The sequence below is a fragment of the Ovis aries genome, chromosome 3 (genome assembly GCF_016772045.2).
Source record: "Ovis aries strain OAR_USU_Benz2616 breed Rambouillet chromosome 3, ARS-UI_Ramb_v3.0, whole genome shotgun sequence".
Lineage (NCBI taxonomy): Eukaryota > Metazoa > Chordata > Mammalia > Artiodactyla > Bovidae > Ovis > Ovis aries.
In genome coordinates this window covers 104,091,450-104,111,980 of record NC_056056.1, presented here as the reverse complement: position 1 = coordinate 104,111,980, position 20,531 = coordinate 104,091,450, and the positions used below count along the sequence as shown (strand labels likewise).

Here is a 20,531-nt window from a genome sequence, read left to right as displayed (position 1 = left end):
AGGTGCGGACGCCTCGCACAGAGCAAGCAGGTTCCAGTTCCCTCTAACCTTTTAAACGCTGTGGCACACTTCCTCAATTTGTGTGTGTGTGTGTGTGTGGCCATGCCCCAGAGGATCTTAGCCTCCTGACCAGGGACTGAACTTGTGCCCGCTGCCGTGGAAGCGCGGAGTCCCAGTCACTGGACCGCCAGGGAACTCCCTTCTGCAATTTCTCCTGCTTCTCCAGCAGGCAGGGAGCAAACCAAATTGGGGAAACTGGGACAGAAAAATGACAGGGAGCCATTGGCAACTGCATTCTTATTCGTGGTTTCTGGCTTTTTTGCTTTGTTTTGCTTTTTAATTTTTTTTTTCTAGGAAAAAAAAAAAAGAACACAACCAGGGGCATTTATATGACAACTATCAGTGTCAGGAGGGCAAGGGAAAAGAGAAAGAAAGGCTGGAGGCTTGGGGAGCGAATAAAAACTGGAATCTGAACCACGTGGAATGGCTCACAGGGTCCTGGGAGTGGGTCCTCGTGAGATGACCGGTCACTTTGGCATGCGTGTTCAGTGCCCGGTCTCCTGTCTGCCAGCTCAGACCCCCAGGGTCAGAGAGAGCTGTCCGCACCCTGGAAATCTTCCAAAGACAAACTCGCACGTTACAGCAAGATGAGACTGATTTGAGCTGCATGGCTGTGCTTAGGTATCACACATTCTTGCCTGAGAAGAGTCCAGAAGAGTCACCATGGGACGCTTTGGCATCACACTGAGCCCCAGGAGGCCGCTCACTCAGGCACAGGCACGGCTTTCACCGCCCACACGGACATCTGTCCAGACCCCCTTGGGCAGCCTGGCCACGGAAGGACAGGGGGCATGACAGTCCCTTCGAGCCACAGGTCAACAATGGTGTCCGTTCTCCAGTCTTACTCTATGGCCTGTGAAGGACACGAAGATCTGTGTGCTTTTCTGCTCAACCCTGGACACTGATTCCCAAGAAGCGTGGCCATCTGGATCCGCACCGAAGCGCTCAGGTTTCTCCCACTCGATGCCCTAGGTCTCAGGGCAGAAAACTCAGCTGATCCAGGGCCACGTGTGGCAAATAGCACAGCCGGTGACGGCCAGGCAAGAAAGAGCTGGTAGCGCACTATGAGACCAGAGCACATTCAAGAAGGGGAGGGGGTGTGCAGCAAGCCGCCGCCCCGAGTCACAGTCCAGGGGACCCGCCGAGCCTGAAGGACACAGGCAGGTCTGCTCGTCTTGACCAGGCGGTTCCAACGCCTCAGGCGGCAGGGGTCCCCTGGTTGTGGTCCTATGTGGAGGGCAGTAGGCTTCCTGCCCTGCTGCAGCCCCTGCTTCTACACGGAGGCCAGATTATGTCTCAGCGCTGCAGTTCTGAGGAGCACCACGCTGGCCAGCCAGCCAGGCCACAGTCCTCAGCCTGCCGCCGGGCAACGATGCAGCTCTGGGTCCCACAGGAAGGCCCCCAGGAGCCACGGTCACGGGGAGGGAGGGAGGGAGGGACGGAGGAGGGCTGCATTCTGCCGGGAGAGATTCAGGGAGCAGCGGCCAGGGACTGGAAGGGACAGCGGCCCCAAACACTGCAGGGCCGGAAGGAACGGGATCAACAGACGACGTTCTCGTCACTAGTTTAAAAAGAGAGTATTGGTGGTGCTGCTTGGCTGTTTTTCCCTTTTAAAACCACTCACATTTTAAAAGGTGATGGGGCTGGGGAGATGCGGCCCTCGTCACACTGGTCCTTTCCGGGCCTCAGGAGACCCACTGTCCCCACCGGGTCTCGGGGCACCAGCCAGGGATGGGGCGGGGCGGGCACGTGCTCTGCTTCCTGGAGGCCACCCCTTCTTCCCGCAAATACAGGACCCATGTGATGGGCAGTCCAAAGACTAAAGTGCAGAGAAATCCACAGAGCGGGCGGCCCCGTGCTGGGTTTTCCCAGAAGGGGCGGGAGAGGGGCTCAGTCCAGAGTTACCACTGGGGCACATATGGGGACAGCTATGAGGCGAGCCTGCGGGGCATGGTCCCCTTTCCCTTGGGCTCCAGGGATGCTTCTTCCATCAGGGACTGTCCACTGTCAACAGCACCCCAGGGAAAACCTCAGCCTCAGAGATCAGGCCTACAAAGGGAGGAACGTGTATGACCGTCCCTGGTTGGTAATGACCAGTGACCGTGGAGGGAGAGGCAGGTTCAAGAGGGAAAAGAGTGTGTTATCTAAAGTCAGTGAACCCCAGGTTTCGAGAGCGGGGATCCAGGAACAGCCCTAAAGTAGAGCTTCTCCCGGGGAAGGTTGGTGGCGGTGGTCAGGATCCTACCAGTGAGACCTGCTGGGAAAAGGAGCACCTCTGGGTGGGGGCGGCACTGTCGAGTGGGGAGGGCAGCCCAGGACCAAAGCCCACGGTGGGCACTAGGGTGTATAGGCCGGGGGCGGCTGGAACTGGTTGATGACCTCGTACTCTGCCGGGTAGGGCTCGTTCTCTTCCATCTCCGAGAGCAGCTCCAGCGCTTGCTCCTCCTCCTCTGTGGGGTAGTGGCGCAGGAGATTGGCCGCTGTGGCCAGGATGGAGGCCCCGCCAGCGCCAGCCACCAGGTAGAAGCTAACAGCAAAGGTGACGTAAACCTGGGACCCGTGGTACTTCTTATGTTGCTGCTGCTGGGCCAGGATGAGTTCGGAAGCCCAGTAAGAGAAGCCAATGACTGTGGCACACTGCAGGACTGGGGGGACAAGGGGAAAAGAGGGTTAGCAGGCACCCCGCAGCCTGGATGCTTGAGGAACCAGCTGCAGCCTTCCCACCCAAACCCAATTCTCAGAGGACCTGCCTGGCTCCACACCCTGTGCCGGGGAGCTTATATGGCCAGGGTGGGGGACAGAGGCCTGACCCTGCCCAGGCCGGTTAGATTCTCTCTGTCTTAAGAATTTGGAAATGGGCTACTAGGCCTGCTGGAGGTCACTGGATGCCTAAGAGGAATAGGTATCCGGAGTCAGTACTAACCCAAGTCAAATCAACACAGCAGCCCCGTCATGAGGGACGAGAGAAGCCTTTTACCAGCAGAGCAGCCTGGTCTACAGGAATGGGGAGGAGAGGGAATCTAAGACCATGCATTTCGGGGAGACACAGTGTTTCCTCTCTGGCTCCTCCTGGGCCCCATGAGCCCAGCCAAGCTTCAGATCCCGTTCTTGGAGAATGATGACAGTTCTTAGAAGTTCTAACATTTGCTCCCTCCAGCTCGGCCGAGTGGGTCTGCCCTGCCACCCCAGTGCTCTGTGAAAGGCCAGAGCTGGAACGAGCAATAGGAACTGTCTGCGCGTGGAAAGCCCTCGGTCCCCACTTGCAACTCCAGACAGGATGCCCCGGCCCCGTGGCAGTCGCTCCCGCACTGGAAGTGGCCTGGGCTTACCCGTGAGGATGTGGGCGAAGGCATAGCGACGGGTGATTTTCAGGGCGGGGTGCTTGGGCCCGAAGACATCCAGAAGGAACGCAGAGAGGCTGCACAGGATGCCCAGGAAGCAGAAGGCAGCAATGACCCGCAGGAGCAGGACTGTCTGGGGATTCATGCAGAAGTCTACAGGGGAAGAACCAAATCCTCAGGGCTCCCGGGAACACCCTGGGGCAGGAAGTCCCCACCTGGGAGGAGTTCTCCCCACACCACAGTCCAGGAGAGTTAGGAGAGGACCCAGGGGGTCTGCAGAGAAGGGGGCGGACCCTCTATTAGCAGACAGGACCCCTGGGTCACTGCTCCCACGAGCCTCAAGTCCTCCCCACTCCCCATCGGGACCAGTCCAAGCGCAGCACCCCACTTCAGTGGAGAGTGGACCCTTGAGCAATACGAGGGTCCACTCATATGTGGATTGTTTCTCAAGAGTACTATATGATCAGAGTTGGTTAAATCTGAGATGTGGAATCATGGATCCAGAGGCCAACTATAAATTACATAAATCATACACAATTTTCAACTGCTGGGAGGGTCACCATCCCTAACCCCACTGTTGTTCAGGGTTAACTGTACTTGCCACGCTCTTCTAATCATCTTTAAAGACCCTGAGGATTAATGTGACACACTAACCCATTCTGCGAAAGCGTGCTTCCAGCTGGCAGGAGAAGCCCCTTGACTTCTGAGCTGAGACAGCCAAAGGGACAGGGCCAGAGTCCCACTTGAGTCCAATCTCTATCCAGTCACTCATTCGTCCCCCTTTTCACTCAAAAAGACACTGAAGGGACTTCCCTGTCTGTCTAGCAGTTAAGACTCTGTGCTTTCACTGCAGGGGGCAGGGGTTTGATCCCTAGTTAGGGGACTAAGATCCCACATGCCACACAGGGTGGCCAAAACAAGTACATAAATAAAAAAGAAGCTGAAGCAGTTTAGAGAACCAAAGAATTACAAGCGAGAACTAAATACGCGGGGAAAGCTGGTAGACTGGACCTCCTTTTATATAACCCAGAAATGGGAAAACTAAGAAGCAATCAGATTTATACCACAAAAGCATGAAAGGTTCGGAAACTGACAGCACCAAATACCTTCTAAAATGAGGGCAAAGCCTTTGGGGGCTGCTCGCTCTAGCAAAAACGAGGGAAGGGACCAAGAAAAAGGAAGACGCTAAAACAGGAGATCCAACGTTCAAAGAGTAAGGAGTCCCCAGGGTCCTGGTGAGAGACCCCAGGACGACAACCGCACACCAGACACAGCGAGCAACCTACATGTTCTTCTGGGACTTTAATATCGTTCTTGCTTTCTTTAAAAAAAATTTTTTTTTATTCCATCTAGACTGCACTGTCAGCTCCCTTTGATATCTACACAACTTGCCGTAGTTCTAGAGACACAGACAGGATAAAGGCTGATCCGAAAAGAAATCATTTTAAGCTTTGATAAAAAGGAGAAAATGGGCCTTAACTTCCCCTATTTAGCCACCAGCAAGCTCTTCTTTTATTTAGACCTTGGATCACCAAAATGGATTTGGAAAATTTTGAAAAGGGCTGACGAGATTTACACTGTCCACTCCTTTCCTGAGTTTGGATCTCAGGCCAACAGGCTGTGGGATGGTGGTTATCCCGCTCAGGTGCACAGAGAAACAGCAGAGTGCTGGCTGAGAGCATGTGCCCAAGCTGCAGAGGATCTGAGCTCTTGGTTTGGAGCAGGGCCTGGGAATCTGAAATGCCACAAGCGGCATGGGCGGCTTGAGCCTTACAATCCAGGAAACACTGGATCCAAAGGAAGAGCTCAAAAGCTGGGGAGGGCACCTGAGCTCAGGCAAGCTGCCTCGAATCACCAGCTGTTGACTAGCCTCATGGGGTCACCTGGACTGAGGCCTGGCCTCCCACACGGAAGAACCAGACCAGATACCCAGGGGCCCTGGGCCTTTGCGACAGCGCATACTTCTGCCTCAGGCACAGAATTCACCAGGCAGATGTTGGCCGAGCCCACGTGACTCATATGCCTTGATCTGGCTTCAGGTCACCTGCCAAGCTGCCCTCAGAGCTATCTGTCACTCTCATGTCAGCTGACCATCTGTTTGGAGCCCACTCATCCAGCCTGGGTGATCGCCTGCTGCCAGGAGGCGGCCTGTGCCTAAGCTCTGCCAGCAACAAGGCCCAGCCTTCATTTAATCTGGCCCTGAGGGCCTGAAGGAGTCTAGAAGCCCACAGGGCCTCTCTGAAACAAAAGCTCCCAGAGACAGGCTGTGTCCTGGCTACACTGTGAACGTTGCTACAAGCTCTATGCCACAGTTCTGGGGGCCCACGCAGCACACGGCAGGGACCCGGCAGGACGCAAGTATTCTTCTAGTGTCTCCAAGAATAACTTCTGAGCGGCAGGGTCCACATCACACTCCGCTCTGCAGCAGGCCGAGTTCAGACTCCTCCCACGTCACTCAGCACGGCCAGGCCCTCTGAGCGATGCTTCAATCGTGCCACTCGGTTTTAATTCGACAGCTAGTTTTAACTGGAAAATGGAGCACCCAAGGCTTCAGAGGCCCTTTCTTTGGTGGCACAGTGACTACAGGATGTCCATATACTAGCATCCTTTTACAATGTCAAGGATCCTTTACACACGTCCAGGGGTCGTATGTTTCGGAATATCCTTATTTCAGTCACAAGGAAGACTTCCACAGATGCCCCTCCCAAGAGATAAACATCTTTTTTTTAAATTTAATTTTATTTTGGCCACACCACATGGCATGCAGGATCTTAGTTCCCCAACCAGGGATTGAATCCAAGCCCCCTCCAGTGGAAGTGCAGCGTCTTAACCCCTGGACCTCCAGGGAAGCTCTGAGAGACAACCTTGTTGGCAGTTTCTTGTGTTTCCCTCCAGGCATGCCTGCCTGTGCACATAGGTGCGGCAAATGTCATCTTGTTAAGCCTCACTCCACTCCAGGGGATTCATCATCTGGTTCAGATGAGGACTCAGAGGCCCCAGGAGGTTGTGACTTCCTGCAGGTCACACACAGCACAGAGCTAGGCTCCAAACCAGTGTCAGGCTCCCTTGCACTGTGATGCTCACCATCACCAAGCACCAGAGTCAGCCGCTTTACATTTCCCCGATGGAGCTAATCGATCAAATCCTGAAGAGCTGGATTTGAGTGAGAAGTCAAAAGGGACCGTGGATGCTGGCAGAGCCCCGTCAGCACCAGTGGCCGCTGAGCTCACTACGGAAACAGCTGGAGCATGAAATCTCTTGTAGGCCAAAAAGGTTCGGGTTGTTAAGCGATAAATGGAGCTCCTCCTGGGAATTATTGGGCCAAACCTGTTGGGTGTGATCTAAGCTTCAGCAACCATCAGAGCTGGTATTTTAATTAAAAAAATACATATACTGTGTAATTTTATTTATTTGTTTTTGGTTGCTCTGGGTCTTCGTTGCCATGTGTGGGCTTTTCTCTGCTTGTAGCAAGCAGGGGCTACTTGAGTTGTGGCGCCTGGGCTTTTCTCATTGCAGAGCCTTCTCGTGTTGCAGGGCACGGGCCTAAGGCCTTGGGTTTCAGCAGATGCAGCTCCCGGGCTCCAGAGCGCAGGCTCAGTAGTTGTGGCACATGGCAGGTGGGATCTTCCCGGATCAGGGATCAGGTGGATTCTTTTCCACTGGGCCACCAGGGAAGGCCAGAGTCTTGACTCTTACAAGCAGAAGGCAGGGGACTTCCTTGGTGGCCCAGTGGCTAAGACCTCGAGCTCCCACCACAGGGGGCCTGGGTTCAGTTCCTGGTCAGGGAACTAGATCCCACATGCCACGACTTAAAAGACGTGCATGCTGCAACTAAGACCTGGTGCAGCCAAATAAAGAAATTAAAAAAAAAAAAAAGCAGAAGACATATAAACTGGGCACCCAGTCTCAGTCCCACCACAGGTTACGCATCACCTCGAGCAAGTTGCCCTTCACATCTGCCTGCTCACCTGTCAATGGAAGCAATAACACCTGCGCCATCCGCACAGGGGCCCTTGAGGGCAGCCAGACCCCAAAGTGCCAGGAAGGAGCAGCCCCACTCCCTCTGTGCTGGGCGGCCACAGCAGTGTCTTCCTTGGCTGCCTTTCCTGCCAACACCAGGAACTGCCCCATCCACGCACCTCAGCCAGTGGGGGCTAGAGGATCAGCGCCACAGGGGTGATGACACGGCCCAGAGAAGGGGCTTTGCACCCACAGCTCAAATAGGTTTTGTTTTCACCTGACTGCCTTATGCCTTTCTCCACTCCAAAGTTCTGAGCAAACCTTCCGGGTCAAGGGGGAAAGCCAAATGGGAACTTCCCTTGGAGTAATGCTGATAGATATCCGAGAACCCTGCCCCACGTCCCCGGTGTGCTCTCATCAGAGGGTCTCAGAGCACACAGCAGAGACAGGCAGCGTTACGCCAGCCCTGCTTAGAACCCTGCTCAGGCTCTCCTGGGGTCGGGATCTCAATGTCTCTTTCTCTCCTCCCCTGCAATGAATATCTGCTTTGTTGAGAGGGCTGCCTAAGAGAAGCCCATCCTCAAATGCTGTGTGTATGTTATTTTATTTGTGAAGAGAAGTGGCAGGTGGAGCTGAATTTAAATTCCACCAGCGCTGCACGCACTACGCCCTGGTCAGACTGAACGCACCCTGTGCTCCAGTTGCGCTGTGGCCTGTTTACTTCGGTAACCATTGCTTGCCTGTCCCCTCCAGCGACTGGGGAAGAAGGCAGCTGCTGTGTAATAGGATCCCACAGACCTGACTTTGCCCAAGGTCACTGGTGAGTCACTGGGCTGGATTTGTTTGGAAGGCCCCTGCTCTTCCTGTCTACCTGCCCACGGCTCTCATCCCCTCCTGACCCAGAGAGGCAGCAGGCAGGAAGCCACTAGTGGCGTCTCGCCAGCTCCCTTCTGTTCCTTCTCCTATTCCCCCCTCACTGGCGTCCTTGAGTCAGTCCTTCCAGCATTCATCCACCCACTTTATACAGCTGCACCCTACTCTTGACTTTTTAGCTTCCAGACAAGACTTCTGACACAAGACTCCAAGAGGGCCCTCCAGTGCCAGGCCGGGTCGTCCCGCAGATCCCAAGGATCCTGGCCAAGCTGCCTGCAAGGACACGCCCCTACAGGATCTGGAAACGCCAGCTGCATTGGCCGCCACCCTTCAGACACGCTGGCCCTTCCCAGAAGGCCCTTGACCTTCCCATGGCTTGCTGTCAATCGTGATTCCCTCGACTTCACATCCTACACTCCCTTATTCTCCAGAGATGCTTCCTGAGCCTGTGGTCCCTGCTGCCCCCTTGCTAGGCGCACTTGAGGGGCAGAGAGGGGTTGAGGCTCAGAAGGAATGGCTTCTGGGGGCCCCTTGTCCCAGGCTGAAGAGCTGTGTGAGAAGGGGGCAGCCCTGGGGAGCAGAGGAATTCCCAACAGGATCTTTTGAGCCGCGGCTTTTGTAAAAGCCTTCAGGGCTCTGGGAATGAGGAAGGATGATGGGCTTTGACTCAGCCCGGCAGTGAGAGGGGAAGAGGAATAAAAAGCGTAGTTTTGCTGGGCTTGTGAGGAAAAACTCGGCCAGAATGGGGAAGTAAGAGGCCCGGGACAGCTTGGATGGAGGAACAGTCTAGTGTGCACTGAGGCGCAGCGGTGAGGGTGGAGTCCGTGCCACTCGGAGCAGCTGGGTGCCCCTCAGCAAGAGACCAGCCTGGGCCCAAGACCTGCGAGTGTGTGTGCGTACGGCGGGGGTGAGGACAGTCACCTACCAAATAAAGAAGTCGTCTAGGTGACACCACAGCCAGGCATGAAGGGTGCTTAGCGCGATGCCCGGTACTCAGGCAAGGGGCCAAGAAACGGAAAGGCATCATGCCAAAGCCTGTTGGCCCGCTCCACTCCCCATCACCTGCAGAGACCTGGCAGGGTCTGCCCTCCCTCTGGAAGCGCCTACAGGCACGAGGCCTGTACCCCACAGCTCTGCCCTCTCCTGAGATGGGGAATAGCCAGGCTTCCACACTAGGATATCTGCTAGACCCTGAGGCTTGGCACAGCCCTACAGAGTAGCAAATGACTGAAGGCCCAGCAGGCACCCAAAAGCCAACTGGTACACAGAAGAAGGGGGCTTCCCTGGTGGACCAGAAGGTAAAGACTCCACCTGCAACGCAGGAGACCTGGGTTCAATCCCTGGGTTGGGAAGATCCCCTGGAGAAGGAAATGGCAACCCACTCCAGTATTCTTGCCTGGAGAATCCCAGGGACGGAGGAGCCTGGTCGGTTACAGTCCATGGGGTCACAAAAGAGTCGGACACGACTGAGCAACTAAGCACGGACAAAGAAGAAGAAGAGAAGCAATCAGGGACCTTCAGATCCTTTACCACCTTCTGTGACAGCTCACGAGGCAGCACTGTCAGCTTTGTTACAGGACACCAAGCGCTCCCAGCTTGCAATGGTGGAGGAGACCAAGGAAGACCAGGCTGAAACCATTCGTGGGCTGAGAGCCCTAAACACATGGACAGGCAGGCACCATGTGAAGGTGAAGGCGACCTGCCTTATAAAAGACAAAATCCAGCTTGGATAATTTCTCCGAAAAGGTAGATACGTGTGTGAACAAAGGAGAACAGAACCAAGAATTTATTTCTGATGTGCCTTTGACAAGGATGTGGGCCAAAGTGGGATAAGCCACCATGAGGTCGTTGCTTATGACAGCTGGAGGAAAGCAAACGTAAACGAGACGGCATCACTTTACACTGGTGCCAAAAGTGAGGTGCACTCAACCCTGCCGTTCCCTGCTGTGTGCCCCTGCAGAGGTCATTTCACTTCTCCGAGACACAGTTTCCTGGACCTTTGGAATGAAGACATGGAATCAGATGGGCCCCTCCCTCCATTGCAGGAATTTTAGAAGCCTTCCTAGGAATAACCTGAAATAGAGCGGCATCATGAATTCCCTTTCAGCTTGGGGGCTTTCCAGGAAGCTAGCGGTAAAGAGTCCGCCTGCCACTGGAGAAGACGCAGGAGATTCGGGTTCGATCCCTGGGTCGGGAAGATTCCCTAGAGAAGGAAATGGCAACCCACCCCAGTATTCTTGAGGAGCCTGGCAGGCTACAGTCCGTGGGGTTACAGAGAGTAGGACAAAACTGAGCATGCACGCACACTCCCGGTTTTGATACGACATCAAGCACTTGAAATACCGACCACCAAGGGCATCAGCCGCCAAGGTCTGGATGAAGCAGCCCAAAGTGGCAGCTGTGCCTCAAAGAAGGCAAGTTCTGAGGAGCGTGCTACCAGAAAAGTCACCCTGACTCAACTCAAGCTTGATGGGCTTTTTGCCACAGAGAAAGCTGCATAGCACGTGGTCTCCATCCAGTGGGTAAGTGTTAGTGTTAGTTGCTAAGTCGTGTCTCTCTGTGACCCCAGGAACTGTAGCCTGTGAGGCTTCTCTGTCCATGGTATTTCCCAGGCAGGAATACTGGAGTGGGCTGCCCTTTCCCTCTCCAGGGGATGTTCCCCATCCAGGAATCGAACCAGGGTCTCCTGGATTGCAGGTGGATTCTTTACCATCTGAGCCACCAGGGAAGCCCATAGGTCTTAGTGAGCCAACACAGTGAAAGTTATCATCACAGTGATATCTGGAAACAAACCAGAAGCCCCCATCCTGTTCTCCACAAAATCATCCGAAAGCTTTGAAAACTCAAGAGAAATGCAAACCAGCGAGAGAACTCTCAGAGAAAGATAACATTAGGCCACAGGACAGGGTTTTTCAGCCTCGACCTGCACAAGTGGTGTATGATCCAAGGCACTCAAAGAGAACTTGTCCTTTTCACCAAACCCCAGGCAACATGAATCCTTAAACAGACAATGGGGCAACACACATCTGGAATGAATTACAGCCAGGAGTGGCACAAGGAGAAAACCTTCAGGAATGGTTCAAAAGGCCTTGGGGGTAATGAACTCTGCTGTTAATCAGGGCTGTTTGCAATCCACTGACCACTTTCCCTGTAAAAATCAGGCAGTGCAATACTGCCCCCATACCACACAGCCTGTACCTTCATCACCAGAGAGGAGGGCTGGGAAGGATGGGCCACAGACCTCCCCTGCATCCAGTAAAGATGATGGTCTGGTTCCTCTTTCTTCTGCTTCCCTGCCCAGGAAGCACCATAATGAACAAAGCAACCTTACCTCATTCCCTCACACTTGTGAGGGTTCCACGGGCCAAATTCCTATTGTTTTACTGAGGGTGGCAATGGAACTGACTTCTGGTTATTGAAAATACCGTAGACTCCCCTTTTCTCTAACAACAATCCAAAGACTGCAGAACTCACAAACATCTTTTAAAATCTGGCCGTATTTTAAAGTTCCTTTTTCTCAAGCTGACCACCCCACCCCCCGACAAAAAAACAACAAAAAAAATCTTCCTGTATCTCGGGCTCCTTAGAAGGAGACAGGTAATTGTGATGCCTAGCACCCTTATCTTCTCTCTGATATACTGCGCCCTTCCCCCAGCAGAAGCCGAAAATAGCAGTCCAGATTACCATGGCGTTGAGGAGTGGGTGCTTGGCTGAATAACATCAGAATTAATAAGGGGCCGGACCCCAAACAGAGCCACCTGGTGGGCAAGAACATCAGGCAGCAATGGGCTGTTTCCTTCAACCAGGTGCCTACCCCAGGCTATCTCAGCTCCAGTCCGCACCCTGCCAAGGAGGCCCGGGCGCCTAGAAAGAAGAGGGCTGGCGCGCAGCGCCCTCACCTTTCAGCAGGTCCGGGTGCACGTAGCCTAGGACGTCGGAGACCCCCAGCTCTTGGCGGGAACAGGTGCCACCGTGGATGTGCAGCCAGGCAGGCTCGGCGAGCGCGGTGCACAGCGCGGTGATGGACAGGGCACCCGGCAGGGCCGAGGCCAGACTACGCTCCGGCTGCTTGGGCAGAGCGCTGCCTCCCGGGCTCCTCCGCCGGCGCCCGCCGGGCAGCCCTGCGCCTCCGGGGGCGTACATGTCCGGGGCCGCCCGCCGTCGCTCCGCGGTCGCTGCTGGTAGCCGCCGACCTCCGCGGGGCGCACAGAGCCTGCCTGTCCAGGGGGAGGAGAGCAACGTACTGGGTTCGTAGCAGGTGAGGCTGGAGGAAGGCGGTCAGGGCCGACCCCAGGGGATGGGGGTGGGACCAAGGGCCGAGCAGAGACTGGAGAGCTGCAGAGGTTCGGGGGGCGGGGACGGGGTCCCCGGAGTGGAGCTGCGGAGGTGCGGGACGAAGACCCGGAGAGGGCTGGGGGCCCGCTGGACCTCGGCAGAATACAGTAGGGAGAGGGGCTCGGGCGGAGGTATCCGTTACTGGTGGAAGAAAGAGCCGGACTCGGGGTCCTGGCCAGAAGGTGCCCAGGGGCGGAGGGCCAAGCTGGGCCGCAAGGATCGGGGAACCAGGATCTGGGAACGGCGCTCTGCGGTGCGATCCCTGCCCAGATACGACCCACCCCTCAGCGACTTCTGATCCTCACCAGTCAGCAGGCTTCAGTGCCGGTATGGCGTCGCTCCGTCCCGGTCACGGGCTCCTCAGTTACCCCGACCCGAGCGATCTCAGGGCCCAAACCCGCAACGCCCGGACAGACCCCGGCCCGATCCACTTCCGGCTTCCTCCACCTCTGACCCCGCCTCCTCCGGCTCCCCGCCCCGTTCCCAGCGCGCGACACAGCCCGAGCGCGCCGCCGGCTCCCTGCGCAAGGCCTCATGGGACTGGTAGTTCCAGGCCGTGCCGTGATGCTGTTCGTTGGAGGTGGAGCCGCGGCTGGGGGAGTGGGGTGGGGAAAGGACGACTACAACTCCCAGAAGGCAGCGCAGCCGAAGCAGCGGGCGCTTCGTTTCCAGGGTGGACCCTGGCAGTCGGGCGCGAGGGGGTTTGCTCCGTGAGAACCGCTGTCGGAGCGGCTGGCTCTGCTCATTTTTGTCTCCTCCTGCGCCGGGCAGCCATGAAGGACTCGCTGGTGCTGCTTAGCCGTATCCTGGCGCACCCGGACTCCCGCTGCTGGTTCCTGGCCTGGAACCCCGCGGGAACCTTGCTGGCCTCGTGCGGTGGCGACCGCAGCGTCCGAATCTGGGGCAGGGAGGGTAAGCCCCGATCCGGCTGCACGACCCCTGCCGCCAAGGGGTCTCCTTGCGCTTGATGTGGGTGCCAGTCTCGGGGAGTACGCAGCCTGCGGGGCAGGCAGACCCTGGACGAGGGTCACGGGCCGAGGGAGAGGATGGAGGGGTTCTCTTCGAGTTGAACCTTAGCCACTTTGAGAATGGGTTTTCCGGTGAAGGAGTCAGCAACTACTAGAAGCTAAAATGTCAATAGTGAGTGAAGTGAAGTCGCTCAGTCGTCTCCGACTCTTTGCGACCCCATGGACTGTAGCCTACCAGGCTCCTCTGTCCATGGGATTTTCCAGGCAAGAGTGCTGGAGTGGATTGCCATTTCCTTCTCCAATAGAGAGAGTCAATAGAGAGACTGAAACTGTTAGGGAAATTGTGATAGTTGCTGAGGCAGGAAAATGAGAAGAGAAGGAAGAAAGTAGGCTTCAAAATAATTTGCAACAGTTGAAGAAGTTTAAATTTTATCCCAAGGGCATTTACCAGGTGGCGACTGCCAACACAAGAGAGGCCAGTTGGATCCCTGAGTCAGGAAGATCCCTTGAAGGCGGGAATGGCTACCCACTCCAGTATTCTTGCCTGGAAAATGCCATGGACAGAGGAGCCTGGCAGGCTGTGGTCCATGGGGTCGCAAAGAGTGAGAGGTGACTGAAGTGACTTAGGGCGGTCGCGCGCACACGCACACACACATGTAGGTGCTCTTAACAATGTTAAATCAGGAGGGTGATTCCTCAGATTTGTTTCAGAAGGATGCCTCCAGCTTTCTGTAACTTTGCTGAGCTCCGCCTCCCAGCCGGGCTCTGATGCTGGACCCTATTACCCAATGGCATGGCTCCTGCTTCAGTACATTCTTGTGGGCCCAGCTCCAGAACTTGACCTGTCCTCTGTTTTTAGGTGACAGCTGGGTCTGCAAATCTGTCCTTTGTGAAGGCCACCAGCGCACCGTGCGGAAGGTGGCCTGGTCTCCATGCGGAAATTACCTGGCCTCGGCCAGCTTTGATGCCACCACTTGCATTTGGAAGAAGAATGAGGATGACTTTGAGGTAAATAGATGGGACCAGGATTGTTGCCTGTTTGATCCCCAGGGCTGGTTTAGGAACTTTTTTTATTCTAGTGTTTATTTTTGGCTGTGCTGAGTCTCCGCTGCTTTGCGTGGGCCTTCTCCAGTTGTGGCAAGTGCAGGCTACTCTTTGTTGCGGTGCATGGGCTTCCTGTGGTGGCTTCTCTTGTTCTGGAGTGAAGGCTGCAGAGCTCCTGGGCTTCAGTAGTTGTGGTGGACGGGCTTGGTTGCTCCAGGGCGTGCGGAGTCTTCCTGGGGACCAGTGTTGGAACCTGTGTGCGTTGCACTGGCAGTTTTGATTCTTAACCACTGGACCACCAGGGATGTTCCTGGTTTAGGAACCTGAGCCAGCCTGGGTCAGTGGGACTGGACTTGCAAGGACCACAGGGGTCTTAGCTGGCACTGATTCCTGTCCCTCTTCACTGTTCGCAGTGTGTAACCACTCTGGAGGGCCATGAAAATGAGGTCAAATCAGTGGCCTGGGCTCCGTCTGGCAACCTCCTTGCCACCTGCAGCCGAGACAAGAGTGTGTGGGTCTGGGAAGGTGAGTCCAGATCCCTCCAGGTGCACTGGAGAGCCTGCCACCCGATCTCCGCGCCCCGCCCTGTGTCCCTGACGGTCAGCTTGTGTGCCCCCTTCTTTTCTTCTCCACAGTTGATGAAGAGGATGAGTATGAGTGTGTCAGTGTCCTCAACTCCCACACACAGGATGTCAAGCATGTGGTTTGGCACCCGAGCCAGGAGGTAAGAGCCGGCTATCTCGGTGGGAAGTAATGTAACGTGGAGGGTTGTACCCAGCCGCCTTCTGCTCTTCAGCCTCAACCTGGCTTTCCCAGGAATCTCTGTCTGTGACCAGAAGATGTCAGTGAGTCCCTTTATAAAAGCACATCCCTGGGACTGTCCTGTCCCGGGAGGGAGAAGTCTTGGAACCGAAGACACTCCCGGGCCCTACACACACTTACTGCGCTGTCCTTGGCCTCCCCCACAGCTGCTGGCCTCCGCCAGCTATGACGACACAGTGAAGCTCTACCGGGAGGAAGAGGATGACTGGGTGTGCCGTGCCACCCTCGAAGGCCACGAGTCCACCGTGTGGAGCTTGGCCTTTGACCCCAGTGGCCAGCGCCTGGCGTCTTGCAGTGACGACCGCACCGTGCGCATCTGGCGCCAGTATCTTCCAGGCAACGAGCAAGGTGAGGGCCCAGCCTAGGAGCTAAAGACCCATCTCTGCTGAGGGGCTGAGACACATGGATGAGTCACAGAAAGCTGGGCCCTTCATAAATGTGCATGGGAGGGCTCCAGGGAGAGTGCTGGAAGAGTCCAGAGAGGCTCTGGGGAAGGGGGGCCGTTTCATCCAGACTGAAAGGAGTTTTTAACATAAGAAGAGACTTCTGTGACTTCCGCTGGTTAAGACTCCATGCTTCCAATGCAGGGGGCACTGGTTTGATCCCTGGTCAGGGAACTAAGCTCCCAGACATAGCCACAAAAGAAAAAGCGGAAATTCTAGATGCAAAGACGACCACGTGAGCAAAGGCATTGAAAGTAAAGGCGGCCTAGGTTTACACCAGGAACAGGGATTTTCTTAGGGTAGATGGAGCATAGGGCATAAGGAGTTTGGAGAGAAATAAGGTAGGTTGGGCTGGGTAGCTGATGTTTAGTCACTAAGTCGTGTCCAACTCTTTGCAACTCAATGAACTGTAGCACATGAGACTTCCCTGTCCTTCACCATCTCCCAGAGCTTGCTGAAACTCATGTCCATTGAGTCAGTGATGCCATCCAGCCATCTCATCCTCTGTCGTCCCCTTCTCCTCCTGCCCTCAGTCTTTCCCAGTGTCAGGTCTTTTCCAGCGAGTCAGTTCTTCGCCTCAGGTGGCCAAAATACTGGAGCTTCACCTTCAGCATCAGTCTTTCCAATGACCATTCAGGGTTGATTTCCTTTAGGATTGACTGATTAGATCTCCTTGCTATCCAAAGGACTCTCGAGTCTTCTCCAAAAAGGCAGGATAAGTTGTCAGACATAGTGTGTAGCAAAAGGGATTTTGAGGAGCAGGACGTCTCCTTCTCAGAATCCTGCTGTGAAAATGCCAGTCTGGCTGCAGTGTCTAAGGCAGATCAGGGCAGATGGGGACAGAGGCGTGAGCATGAGGCCTCAGATGTGCGGATAGGGGAGGGCAAGTTAGGGTCTCTGCTGCGGTGGGGCAGGTTCTGCCTGAGGTGCCCAGGGCATGGATACGCCCAAGGCTCAAGAGAAGTCTGTCACACAGGGGTGGCGTGCAGCGGCTCCGAGGCCAGCTGGAAGTGTATCTGCACCTTGTCAGGCTTCCACTCCAGGACCATTTATGACGTCGCTTGGTAAGACCTCCACCCTACCCAACCATTCTAGAGATTTTCTGGAAGTCAGGGCGCTCTTTCATCTTTGGGAATACATGGGGATATAGAGCAGCCACCCTCATGTCATCAGATCAGGCTAGACTGTCTCCATGCTGGTTTAGCACTGGCTGGCCCAGGGTTCACAGGAGCAGGGGACAGACTTAGACCCAGGCTGAGGGTAGCTCCATACCATCCACAGCATCAAACCATTCAGAAATATGTATTCTTGAAACTGTGGCTTCATGGCTGGGGTTTTATGGTTTGGTAACACAACTTCTACCTTAGGGAGTCTAGGAAAGCCATACCATTCACATAGGAAAATCGGTCAGAGGGCAGTTCTTGCCCTGAGAATCTGTCCTTAGGAAATAACCCTAAATAACTGAAAAAGTTGACGTGCATCTAAGTTTTACTTATACTGTCAAACATTTGGAAATAGCAAAAATGGACTCAAGTAAAAGTATGGTAAAATTAAGTGACCTGTTGTATCAGTTTAAAAAAACGGTCAGGAACACTTGATTTCAGGGCAACTGCTTGTGCCAAGTGAGAAAAGTACAGTTCAGTTCTATGTAGGTTTTTAGGTTAATGACGTGGAAAGAAACCTAGATGGCAGCACTTGAAGCTTGGGGTGATGTTTGCAGCTACATGTTTGTTAGAGAGGCTCTAGGCTGAGACTTGGAGCTGCGTCGAGTTTGGGACTAGAACCAGCCCCTCGCCCCTGACTTGCCAGGTGGGGAGGGAGGAGCCACCTGCACGCTCACGGCCGTTCCCCCCGCCCCCTAGGTGTCAGCTGACAGGGGCCCTGGCTACCGCCTGTGGGGATGACGCCATCCGAGTGTTTGAGGAGGATCCCAGCTCAGACCCGCAGCAGCCCACCTTCTCCCTGACAGCCCACGTGCCTCAGGCCCACTCCCAGGATGTCAACTGCGTGGCCTGGAACCCCAAGGAACGGGGGCTTCTGGCCTCCTGCAGTGACGATGGAGAGTTGGCCTTCTGGAAGTATCAGCCGTCTGAAGCCATCTGAGCCACTTTGGCTTTGGACAGAATTGTGCTTCCCCAGAAAACATCCTCAGACTTCCCCAGCACCCAAGAGGACCAGGAGGAGCATCCTTGACCTTCCTTTATTTGGCCCTCCTGCATTCAGACTTGGGGAGAGGCTCAGGGCCACCGGACCATTCACTCTTCCCCCTCCTTCACACGGAGCCCCTTGTAAAGAGCTGCAGAGCATCTGTGCGTTGCACTTCAGATTTTGCTTTAGGGCAGTGTTCAGTTTGAGAGCAGAGGTTAAGTATACTATTTATAATCATCATATCTTTATGTAGCTCAGCCCTTTCTGAGACTATAAGCTTTATAAAATTATCCAAGTCCCAAGTTCTATTTTATGTTATAGGGACATTCACAATTTAAAAGAATTTCATGGCGAGTCCTTCTCTGAAGTAGGCCCTGTCTTCCCATTTTCTGGGTAAATCCTTGAGTTTAAGACATGCAGTCAGTACTGAAATGAATTCCTTAATGTAGGTTTATTAGAATAAGAGACCCCTCTGCTTTCCCTTAGAAACGCTTGCATACCTTCTGTGCCAGGTGCTGTGGTGACAGCGAGGGAGTGCTGAGAAATAAATGGAGAGAATGTCAACCCCAGCAGGGAGTTACCGTTGGCCACAGGTCATACATTCTTGGTGGGGGTGAAAATTGGGTCTTGGGCGAGGGGCAAAAAAATCCTAAAGGGACAGTATGTGCCCTCTCAAGAACCACAGTACCTAAATACTCTGGTCTGTCCTGTTAGATTTCCATAGTGGAGGTAAGCAGCAGCCCCTTAGGGAAATAATGCTGAAGAGAGGTAGAGAAACACGGGCACAGGCCGGGGGCGCTGGGGTCTCAGGCTGTCCTCGGACAGGCACGGCCAAATGGGTTTGACTTGAGGACCATCCTCAAGGCCATGGCCTTCAGTTCAGTTTCATACCACAGAAATCATGACCTTAGATTCTGAAGACAGCTGGGGCAGTATCTAGAGCTGTGGTTCTCGAGATGTGCCTGCCACTGGGCTTCCCTAGAGTGCTTCAGGGCAGGCAGAGAGCTCAGCACCTCCAGAGCAAGGGGATGGCACCAGATGCTGCAGTTGCATCTCCACGCCTTGCCCTCAGTGAGAATACTGCCGACTCCACTGAGAAGCCTCCTCAGTAGAACCAGTACAAATAAATTGCATTAATCCCCACCCTTGGGCATACAGCACTCTGTCGGAAGCCGGCGTACAGCAGCCGTGCTGCGCGTGGAGGTGAGGCTGTCCTGAGGAAAAGCAGGTGTGCAGTTGCGTGCTCCATCAGCCGTGTCCACGGCGTAACCATTTCTACTTGGAAGAAGTAGCAAACTGTAGTGTTTAGACTTGGCTATTTGGGAGACATTTTCTGGGAGATGAATGGAATGAGCCTGTCACTTCAAGGGAAACTGATCGTGTTGCCAATGATAAACAAGCTTTCCAGCAAAAATTCAAATTTGTGAAAACTCGTATTGACATCAGGAGCTTGACATCTTCTCGATGCTTAGGCTTTTCTGCGGGGATTGGTGGTGATAGGAACACATGATTTATGATGAAGTGTATTAACATTTGAAAGATTTGCATAATTTTGTGAATGAGCATTTTCCAAATGACTAAGGCATGTTACAAAGACACTCGTGGGCAAGACTCCTTAAAAGTGTGAGAGGTAAGTGGGTTTTAATGCAAGTGTTGCTCTTGATAAGTATGCTCATTGATAAGGTTTCATACCCACATCACCTTTTAAGAAACTACCACCTGTGTAGTGACGTAGTTATCTCATAGCCCCTATTACCTGAGAAGCCTGTTTAGAAACTTCTTCCAACTTCCTGTGTGAAGTCAGCTTTACATCAATTCACACAACAGGTTTTGGAAACAGCTGTGAGAATCCAACTGTCTTATTAAGCTGGACATGAAAGAGACTTACAAAAATGTAAAATGCTGTTCTCCCCGAATTTGTTTTTGAAGTTGTTCTTTATAAAATGTTAACATAATTAAGTTACTGTTATTTTAAAATGCGTTTACTCTAGTAAATAAACATCAGTGGCTATAACCCAAATGATAAAAGCTGTTTGGTTCATTTTTGTAGTGTAGAGGGGTCCTAAGACTAGAAAATTGCCAACCTAGGGAAATTACCCATCAGAATCATCTTCCAGTTTTATGCACATTTATTCCTAAAAAGGGGCTTTTCAGGTGGCTCAGTGGCAAAGAATACACTGGCCAATGCAGGAATTGTGGGTTTGACCCCTGGGTTGGGGGAGGAAATGGCTGCTGCTGCTGCTACGTCACTTCAGTCGTGTCCGACTCTGCGACCCCATAGACGGCAGCCCACCAGGCTCCCTCATCCCTGGGATTCTCCAGGCAAGAACACTGGAGTGGGTTGCCATTGCCTTCTCCAATGCATGAAAGTGAAAAGTGAAAGTGAAGTCGCTCAGTTGTGTCCGACTCTTAGCGACCCCATGGACTGCAGCCCACCAGGCTCCTCCGTCCATGGGATTCTCCAGGCAAGAATACTGGAGTGGGTTGCCATTGCCTTCTCCAGGAAATGGCTACCCATTCCAGTATTCTTGCCTGGA

The 20,531-nt window shown here is 54.1% G+C and overlaps 2 protein-coding genes across 3 annotated transcripts; one reads left to right on the top strand and one right to left on the bottom strand.

Annotated features, from left to right (window-relative positions):
* Window positions 1-290: 290 nt before the first annotated feature.
* TMEM127 (transmembrane protein 127) lies at window positions 291-13,020 on the bottom strand. 2 transcript variants are annotated; one of them, XM_004006168.5, is made up of 4 exons: window positions 12,875-13,020; window positions 12,134-12,451; window positions 3,390-3,554; window positions 291-2,705 (listed from the first exon to the last, which is right to left on the bottom strand). In XM_004006168.5, exons 2-4 carry the CDS (start codon window positions 12,375-12,377, stop codon window positions 2,398-2,400), a joined length of 717 nt encoding a protein of 238 aa, XP_004006217.1. In that variant the 5' UTR covers window positions 12,378-12,451; window positions 12,875-13,020; the 3' UTR covers window positions 291-2,397. The 2 variants fall into 2 exon arrangements, with proteins under 2 accessions (XP_004006217.1, XP_060269961.1); XM_060413978.1 differs by lacking the exon at window positions 12,134-12,451.
* Window positions 13,021-13,200: 180 nt separating this feature from the next.
* Window positions 13,201-20,014, top strand: CIAO1 (cytosolic iron-sulfur assembly component 1). Its single transcript, XM_004006167.5, has 7 exons — window positions 13,201-13,481; window positions 14,397-14,545; window positions 14,995-15,106; window positions 15,217-15,305; window positions 15,550-15,751; window positions 16,823-16,910; window positions 17,709-20,014. Exons 1-7 carry the CDS (start codon window positions 13,343-13,345, stop codon window positions 17,947-17,949), a joined length of 1,020 nt encoding a protein of 339 aa, XP_004006216.1. The 5' UTR covers window positions 13,201-13,342; the 3' UTR covers window positions 17,950-20,014.
* The last annotated feature ends 517 nt before the right edge of the window (window positions 20,015-20,531 follow it).

Excerpts from the sequence above, each read along its gene's own strand:
- TMEM127 (XM_004006168.5), bottom strand. The coding sequence starts at position 12,377 with ATGTACGCCCCCGGAGGCGCAGGGCTGCCCGGCGGGCGCCGGCGGAGG. Across the intron at positions 3,555-12,133 it reads GCACCCGGACCTGCTGAAAG|ACTTCTGCATGAATCCCCAG; the intron begins GTGAGGGCGCTG and ends CTTCCCCTGTAG. Across the intron at positions 2,706-3,389 it reads CTTCGCCCACATCCTCACGG|TCCTGCAGTGTGCCACAGTC; the intron begins GTAAGCCCAGGC and ends TTGTCCCCCCAG.
- CIAO1 (XM_004006167.5), top strand. The coding sequence starts at position 13,343 with ATGAAGGACTCGCTGGTGCTGCTTAGCCGTATCCTGGCGCACCCGGAC. Across the intron at positions 13,482-14,396 it reads CCGAATCTGGGGCAGGGAGG|GTGACAGCTGGGTCTGCAAA; the intron begins GTAAGCCCCGAT and ends CTCTGTTTTTAG. Across the intron at positions 15,107-15,216 it reads GAGTGTGTGGGTCTGGGAAG|TTGATGAAGAGGATGAGTAT; the intron begins GTGAGTCCAGAT and ends TCTTCTCCACAG.